The sequence below is a fragment of the Physeter macrocephalus genome, chromosome 13 (genome assembly GCF_002837175.3).
Source record: "Physeter macrocephalus isolate SW-GA chromosome 13, ASM283717v5, whole genome shotgun sequence".
In the NCBI taxonomy this organism is placed as follows: Eukaryota; Metazoa; Chordata; class Mammalia; order Artiodactyla; family Physeteridae; genus Physeter; species Physeter macrocephalus.
This window is the reverse complement of record NC_041226.1, coordinates 23,181,927-23,190,584: the sequence shown is the minus strand read 5'-3', so window position 1 is coordinate 23,190,584 and position 8,658 is coordinate 23,181,927. Positions and strand designations below refer to the sequence as shown.

The 8,658-nt window shown below is 48.0% G+C and overlaps 1 protein-coding gene across 1 annotated transcript in view; it reads left to right on the top strand.

Moving 5' to 3' along the window:
- Positions 1–1,602: 1,602 nt before the first annotated feature.
- Positions 1,603–8,658, top strand: part of SERP2 (stress associated endoplasmic reticulum protein family member 2) — a 27,856-nt gene continuing 20,800 nt past the window's right edge. The window contains exons 1-2 of the mRNA XM_024125823.1: positions 1,603–1,867; positions 6,768–6,840. Coding sequence (XP_023981591.1) covers positions 1,784–1,867; positions 6,768–6,840 — 157 coding nt within the window. The 5' untranslated portion in view covers positions 1,603–1,783. The remainder of the gene's footprint in view (positions 1,868–6,767; positions 6,841–8,658) is intronic.

Here is an 8,658-nt window from a genome sequence, read left to right as displayed (position 1 = left end):
GTTCCTCAGAGCCAGGTCTGTGCTCAGCTCAGGCGGGCTCCTACCTTCTGCCACTTCTCCAGAAATCTGGATGAGCTCTTAGGAAGCTGAGTCATGGAGGGGCACGCCCTGGGCCTCACACCACAGCCAGATTCAGCAAGCATAACTGAGGGAGGGGTTGGCCCTCTCTCCCTTCCCCACCAAGAATTCAAGTGTTATAAAAGCACCGCACTAGTTGGGCCTGCTTGGTTTGTGGTCCTGTAATTACGGGGTCGTGTTGGTGGTACTGGTTAAGCCGATGGAAACTAGTTTGGAAATGACTGATCTTTAGAAGAGAAAAAGAATGACCAGACTTTACTAATGATGCTAGGTAGCTTCTGTGTTACCAAAAGCAGCCCCTAAACAGTCCATATTGTAGTTTGCATGACAAGGAATGGGGAGGGACGTGGAGGAGCTTAGTAAAGGGCCCCCCAAAGAAAGAAGGAGCTCTCCCTCACCCTTCCACTGCCACAGGGGAATCTCACTCCATAAAACCTGGTAGAAATGTAGCCGTGGATGCCCAAAGGGGAAGGATTGGGGTGCATTAGCCAAAGCTGGTCCAACTCACAGCTCTTCTTCCCACCACTTCCCAAAGCCCCACATCTTCCAGGCTGAATTCTCCCCTCTTCTTCTCAACTCTTCTGGTCTTCTAAGAGCTCACTCCAATCCCTTCAGCACGGAAAAGTGAAGGACTGAACCACTTTTCCCCCTTCCCCCCGACACTAGACAATCTGTAGGGCCCGGTACCAATGTTTGTGAGTCTGGAAAACTTCCATTTTTATCCCGGTACCGCAGGGAAACTCCCAGTTCAGACTCCCAGGGACAAGGGTAGCTGGAGGAGATCCAAGCTGCGCCAGGGGGTCAAAGCGACCCACCACCAGTCAGCAATCACCAAATCCCGCCTGGGCAGCAGGCCTAAGGTCTTCCTCCACTTTTCACTCAGATGTGGCGCTGGCCCGTCTTCCGTGTAACCCACGCAATCACCCAGGCAGGAAGGCCTATCCCAACTCCATGCCCACACCCCCTTTATCCCCATCCCCGGGGAGATCCGGCCCCTTTCGCAGCACTTGAGAAAGCTCCTGCAGTGGCCTTCCCTCGCGCAGGCCCTTCCCCAGACCCCTTAAGGGGAGGCTCCTTCGGACTGTCCCCCAACAGCGCGGGCCCAGCCCTGTCCTTGTTCAACTTGTCTTTTGAGGACCCCGGGCCGCCACCTCCAGCCCAGCCCTCGGCCAGGGGGCAGCGGTACGGGGGAAACAGCGCGACCCTGCTCCAAGCGCGGCCGCCCCAGTCTCTTCCCCGGGACCCAGTGGGTCCCGGCCCGAGGAGCCCCCGGCCGCTATGAGCGCACAAAGCCCGCGGCCGCCGGAACCCTCGGCCCCGCCGCGTTCGGCCGCTGGATCCTGACACCCCTGGGGCCCCCGGCCCCGAGCCGCTCGGCGCGCTGCGCTCCGGCCGCCAGGTGCGGGCAGGACGCGCCGCAGCGCCCGCCTCGGGGCCGCGCTGGTTAGGTAGCTGGGGGGACCGGAAGGATGGCGAGGAAGTAGGAGAGGGTTTCCTGAGATGAAAGATTACTTCCGTCCGGGCTCTGGCCTCTCTCTGGAGCCGGCTCGTTGGGGGCTGGGGAGCGGGGTGCGCGGGGCTCGCGGGCCGCGCGTTGCCACCTGCAGCGCCCGGGGCCGGCGGGACGCGCTCGGCCCTGTCGGGGGCTCACGTGGCGGGGGATCCTTGCAGGTGGGAGTCGAGAGCATTTCCTAGCGCCCGAGCCATGGTGGCCAAACAGCGCATCCGGATGGCTAACGAGAAGCACAGCAAAAACATCACCCAGAGGGGGAATGTAGCCAAAACCCTGGTAAGGCGGGGGCGGCGCTGACCGGGCGGCGTGGGGCCGGGCCCGGGCTGGGCGGGCGCGGGGCCAGCCTCCCCCTCCTCAGCGCCCCGGGCTGCCCCTCCCGCGGGGTCCCGCACGGTGGGCGCTGAGGGCCGGGCTCCCCGCGGCGCGGACTTGTGCTCGCTTGAGCGGAGAGGGCCCTGGTTGGCCGTGGCCCCTCTGGGAGCGTCTGCTGGGGCTACCGCGGAGGCGCAGAAGGGCCTCCCCAGGAGAGAACTGGGCCTTTGTCTCCGGGAAAGACGAAAGTCACATCCTTCAGGGAACAGTTAAACCAACTAACTGCTTGACGCCGGGGCCTGGAACCTAGTCGGTGCTAGCTCGGTTTTGTTGAATGAATGAATGAATGAGTAAAGGGAGGCCCTTCGCCACGTCTCCCTCCTAGGCTTCATACCCTGCCCTCCATTCCCATCAAACACACCAAGATAAGGTTTTCTTTCCTGCCCCTTTGTGATGGTCTCCCTGTATAAATTGGGACTGAGGAATGCTATTCACCCCGTATTTCCCTCCATCCTCCTCTTTTGCCTCTTCTCCAGTGAGGCCCCGCACCACTCGGCGAAAGTTTAAAAGCAACATTCCCCTTGTTCACCTCGTCAATTCCGGCTCATCCTGATAGTATGTTCCAGAACTTTAGAGACTAGCTTATTGCCAAGCATTCTGCACCTCCAAAACTGTAGGCTGAAGCTTTATAACAATGCTTACGTAAAATCTGTGCTTTAAGTACAGGGCTGTGTGTGTGTGTTGTTTGTTTGTTTGTTTGTTTTTAGGAAAGCAAATGATCTTCAACAGAAATTGCCAGGCCCATGATCCTGGACATTCAGAGGCAGCCCTCGGATGAGTTGTTGAGTAGTGCTGGTCTCCAAGTATATGAGCAAAGGCACATGGAATCTATTATCCCAGACACTTCAGTGGAAGTTCAGCTGAACTTGAGGTTTGGCTGGAAGAGCTTGCAGACTTGATGAGGCAGTTGCTTTTAGCCAAAGGCATAAAGCTGGTTTGATTAACTGAGCACAAAGCTGGATCTGCAATCTCTACACCAGAATTCTTGCAGAACCAAGCAGTACTGTGGCAGAGAAACCTTAGCGTCAAATTTGGATCTTTATAGGCAGCTACAAGCTTAAGTTGTGCTGGAAGTTCTCTCATTTGGGAGTTAGATCATTTAGTTGTTATTGGACAGCAAAATGCCAATATGCCATTGAATTGGAACTATTTTTCACGTAGATCTCTGTTTTCCCTATTTTTACTCAGAAAAAAAAAACTTGCTGTCCAAATTGACACTGAAAAACAATTTTTAATGGATGTTAAAGTATTCGGGGTTTATATCCCTAGGAGATCAATTCTTCCCAGGATATCATACAGACTAGCTGATTTACTGAAAATTTCTAGTTGTGTAGCTCCTTTTAGTGAACTAAAAAAAACAGAGGTTGGGGGCTTCCCTGGTGGCGCAGTGGTTGCGCGTCCGCCTGCCGATGCAGGGGAACCGGGTTCGTGCCCCGGTCTGGGAGGATCCCACGTGCCGCGGAGCGGCTGGGCCCGTGAGCCATGGCCGCTGAGCCTGCGCGTCCGGAGCCTGTGCTCCGCATCGGGAGAGGCCACAACAGAGGAAGGCCCGCATACCATAAAAAAAACAAACAAAAAAAAAAACAGAGGTCACTTAATTCTCCTCAGTTGACAACTGATCTGACTGCAGAAGTAACGACAAAACCGAAACTGCTTTGCAGAGCTGTTTTACCCATTAGGCTTGATAAAGTCAGTGTCTGCCATTTCTAGCTTCTCAAGACCACTAGAAAATGTTTGGTACCTGAAACAAAAATGATTGGCTCCAAAATAAGAAAAGAAAATGGAAAAATTGGAGAAAGAGCTGTTTACATATCTAGGAAATGTAGTCAACTTGACTGCAGTTCAACTTAACTTTCAGAGATATTTTCAAATTATGTTTAATGTATGGTCTGAGTGGATTTTTAATAGGTTCTGATATACCATGGAGTGGGCCTTTCAGAAGTGCCTGGTGCCTATGAGTGTTTCTAAATGGTCCTACTAACTTTGTAATGAAAGGTTTCCAAACCAGGCCATGATGTCTGTTTATTTTCCCTTGGTTAGAAAGGCTTTTTGGTTAACTTTATTGTAAATGGATCAGCATCCAAAAAGAAAAATGAAATTCTCTTTCAAAAAGAAACACTTTAAATCTTAAATCTCATTTTCCTAATTAGAGATCAAACATGATTATACTTTGAAGGAAGTAACTTGTAAGGGGTAACTTGTTCAGAATGAAATTCAATAAATGCAGACACATGAACAGATTCTAACAGAAAATTCAGACTAATTGTTCAGAAATAAACTCCTTTAATTGTATATAGATGCTTGGGTATTTCATTATCAGCTTACAGCTATGGAGTGAATCAGTACTGTTCTCCCAGATAACAGAAATGGAATAATCATTTCATGATTATACAGTAGTAACTTCTTCAGAATGAAAGGGCAATTTAAATTTCAGAGTTCTGAGTTACCCTGCTGGTGTCTTATCACAGGGAAAGCCATCCTCTGCATTTTGGAGCCCAGGGAGTGACAAATTCCTGAGGGAAATGAACCATGTCATTTGCAGGATTCTACTGCTTTTCTTGCCTTGCCCAGCAATAGATTCAGGCTTAGGTGAATTGTCCCAACAGATTTGTGCTGGGCACTGCTTCCCCTAAAAAGTAACTCAAAGCTCTCAGAAAAGGATATATTGGTATTATGACCAGCCAAGGAGTTCTTGAGCTCTGAAAGTCCCCAAATAATATTGATTCACTGTGGAATGTCATCAAGAAGGATTTTGTGTTATCAGGATGCAAGCTCTGTATCCTGATAATTTGAGTTTTTCTGCAAAGGAAAAAATAAATGACTCCATTTGGTATCTGCATGAGACCAAAAATCCATCTACAGGCTCCTGGATTCACTTGTTGACTCTGCTGGAGATAGAACTAAATGAATTTTTTCGTTTAGCATCAGTGGGATGACAGCAACAGAATTTGTTTCTGGTCAACTATCACAAGTGATTAGGAAGTTGGCGAAGGGGCAGAGGCGTGAATGTCACACTCTGTTCAGGTAACTTTATTTAATACCTCGATTATTTACTTGCTCTGATCTTGACCTGGTCTTAAGTGCCAAAGAATGACACAGTACGAATGCTGATTAAAGTTATCCTATGCAATTATTTAAGACTGATTTTGTCTTTCTTCTAGTCAAAAGAAACCATCTATTCCCTTGCAGTGAGATTTGCCACCATACAAGGGTGTTGGCAGATACAAGTGGTCAAGGTCGGAGAAGTGAGTGGTTTTAATCCTTAGATTCTACCTGCCACTGACACTAATCCATACTTCTCTAGTAAGAGAAATGCTGGAATAACCCTATCACCAATTGGGGAGTATTAAAAGAGCCAGTATCCTTCCTAGACCCTTTCTTTACTCTAGCTGACCTAAGACATCGTATTTAGTGGGGCTTGTATGCTTATTCATTCTTCGAAGAACATTTATTAAGCATCTATTGTGTTTAAGTTCTTGGGCCAGACGTTGCTATACATTGATACATGAAAGAGACACAGTGCCTGCCCTTGCAGGGCTTACAGTCTAGTGGAAAGACAGACATCAAACGCAGTATCACAAGAATCAACATCGAGATACAAACTGTGATAAATGCTATCTAAAAAAAGTACTTGGTGATTTAAGTGCCAGTGAACTCAACTGAGGTAGAAGAGAGAAGGTTCTCTAAGAATGGAACATGTAAGCTGAGAACCAAAGAACTGTTGCCTTGTCTGTGATGAAATAAGTTCTTTAACCTATGTTGGCCACAGCCTATTTTTGGCTCATGCCAGTGAGGGAATATTTAGTGAGTTCTTCATTTTTCTTCACTCTACCTTCTCCCTTTTCACTTGAGAAATTCCCCACATTTTCAGATGCCTTTCTCAGAAAATATTGGTTTTCCATTGATTGATTTGCTTGTAAGGACCAAGCCTTACCTGCACACAGACCCAGAGGAGTTGCAGAGGGGCCTTCCTCTGACGTCTGTGCATTTGGCTCGAGAAGAGCAGGAGGTACGCAGGGCTGGTCTGTGTGGGGACCACAGTCCCCTTGTGCTTCCCGGGGATGCTGAGATTTCTCCCAAGCATAAGCTTCACTAAGAATTAGGAGGTTTATTACAAAACGCCGCTCCCCTCATCTCCATACACAGCTGCTGTGGTGCGTCTACTGTTCCCAGGGTTTCCACCGCAGTGGCTTCCCAGGTTTTTAGCACTTAGAAAGTTTTGAGAAAATGGCCGTGCTCTGGAACCCTGCTTGGAAGCCACGGATGCAGGAATTCAAGCTGAATCTGTTGGAGGAAAAGCCCCCGGCTCCGTAAAGAGGCAGACCGAAATGTGAATCCCAGCTCTTGTTCCAGTTAGCAAACCTTGAGCCTCAGTTTCTCAAGTACAGGATGGAGATGATAATACTGGCCTTGCGAGGAGTTGTGAGTGCTAGAGATCGCGGATGTTGGCTGCTTTCTAGACTGCCTGGCATGAAGTGTGCTTTCAGCCAACAGAAGCAATGATTAGTAATATCATTTTTGCCTTCCCAAATCACTGTATTGGTTTGTGTATTTATACCTCATCTGTCCCCAGAATATTTAAGAACCACCAAGTTCATTGAGTTACAGGGGCATAAGTAAAGTTATTGATGAATTTTTCGAAACCAATCTTGATCCCTTAAAATTGACTTTGTTCGTCTAGATCTGCCCGCTGGCACTGAGGCTGGGTCTGTCTCATTCACAGAGGTGTCTAGTGACTAGCCATACTCAGTAAATGTTTCTTGAATGAATGAAGCTAATCTTACTTTCTCCCATTCCCTTTCAGAGGCCGCAAGAAGAGAAATATCCTGTGGGACCATGGCTGTTGGCACTGTTTGTTTTTGTTGTCTGCGGCTCAGGTATGGGTTTCTCACTGCCCTTATATCCCATGGTCTCCTTTGTCCTATAAAAACACATGTTTTATTCTCAAGGTAAATAGACAAAAACTATATTGGTCTGGGATTCATGTTAATTGCTGCCCGAAGCCTTCATCTTAATAGGTTTTGATTTCATTTCCATTCCAGCAAACAGAGTAGAGACAGAACTGCTATGCTATCAAATCATAATCATAAAATGATTACAGAGAGCAATTAAATTGGCTGGCTACACTTCAGAGTTCAGTTAAGGCTTTCTCTGAAGACCTAACCTAAAAAGGGCATTTGGAACAGAAAGTGGAGCACCTATCTGCCTGAGATAATCCACATTCCAGAGAGAAGGAGAGGCCTTACGCCTTAAGGGAAGCTCTGCAGAGGTGCTGGGTAAAACAGAGCCTTTGACCTGAGCCTCAAGGTGCAGTCACCTGATGCTGGAAGGTGGCAAGTTAAGAGAGCTTTACTTACACACACACACACACACACACACACACACACACACACACACACACACAAACATACACACACACACACACACACACACACACACACACACACACAGTGCAGACTTGACCAGAAGGATCATGCAGTTGTTTCTAGTCGACTTCTGTAATTGGGAGCCTTGACTCAATTCCTGGTCCCCTTGGGTTGGGTTTCTGAAGTACTGGTGAGTGGAGGTCACTTCTGTCAACAAGGTAGGTCTTTAGATGTTCCCATCCTCCACCTCCTCGCTGTTGCTGAGGGCAGGGAAGGCGAGGAGTACACATCTTCCTGCAAAGATCTAAACCTCCCAGGAAGACGTCATTCCTCCCCAATGGCAAGAGACGCCCATGACTAAAGGTGCCTCTGATCTTTAGGAGACCACTCTTCCAAGGAAACGAAAGCTCTTAGGAGGAAGGAGGGATCCGACGGTCTTGGCACTATTGCCAAACAAGCCTTTGTGTGAGGCTCAAATTTTTTAAAGATGATTCCAAGATGAGAGAAGATCTTCCACTCCAAGAAACGAAAGTGTACACCATCCCTAAAGATGTGTCCTCAAGGGGAGTCTTTTGTCCAATACAGGGATCCCTCATCTTTAACAGAGTTTACCCGGCCACTGCTGGAATACTTCAGGAGCGCTCACTCCTTCAAAAAGCCTATCCCATTTCTGTGCAGCTCTGATTCTGTTGGAAACATCTCCCCTCTTTTGAACCACACTGTGCTGTCTTCTCGGTAGTTCAGGTGTGGACGCCAAAAACCACACAGCTTGGACCCTTTTGCTTCTGAATTTCTTGACTCGATATTTTCAAGATGACTGCCTAGTGACTCCTTCTACAAACTCAACTTCCCTAGTTCTCTCAACCTTGTCCTCATAAGATGTAGTTTCTAGACCCTTCTAAACATGCCATGACTCTCCTAAAGTATTGCATTTGCAACTGTAGAAGTTGGTCTAGAAATGGTGCAACTGCTACAGAGATAGTAGGTCTGTCCCTGCTTTTTGTCTCATAACCCTGCTTTTATTAATATGCCCCAGTTTATTTATTTATTTACTTAACATCTTTATTGGAGTATAGTTGCTTTACAATCTATGTTAGTTTCTGCTGTATAACAATGTGAATCAGCTATATGTATACATATATCCCCATATTCCCTCCCTCTTGCATCTCCCTCCCACCCTCCCAACCCACCCCTCTAGGTGGTCACAAAACACTGAACTGATCTCCCTGTTCTACGTGGCTGCTTCCCACTAGCTATCAATTTTGCATTTGGTAGTGTATATATATCCATGCCACTCTCTCACTTCGTCCCAGCTTACCCTTCCCCCTC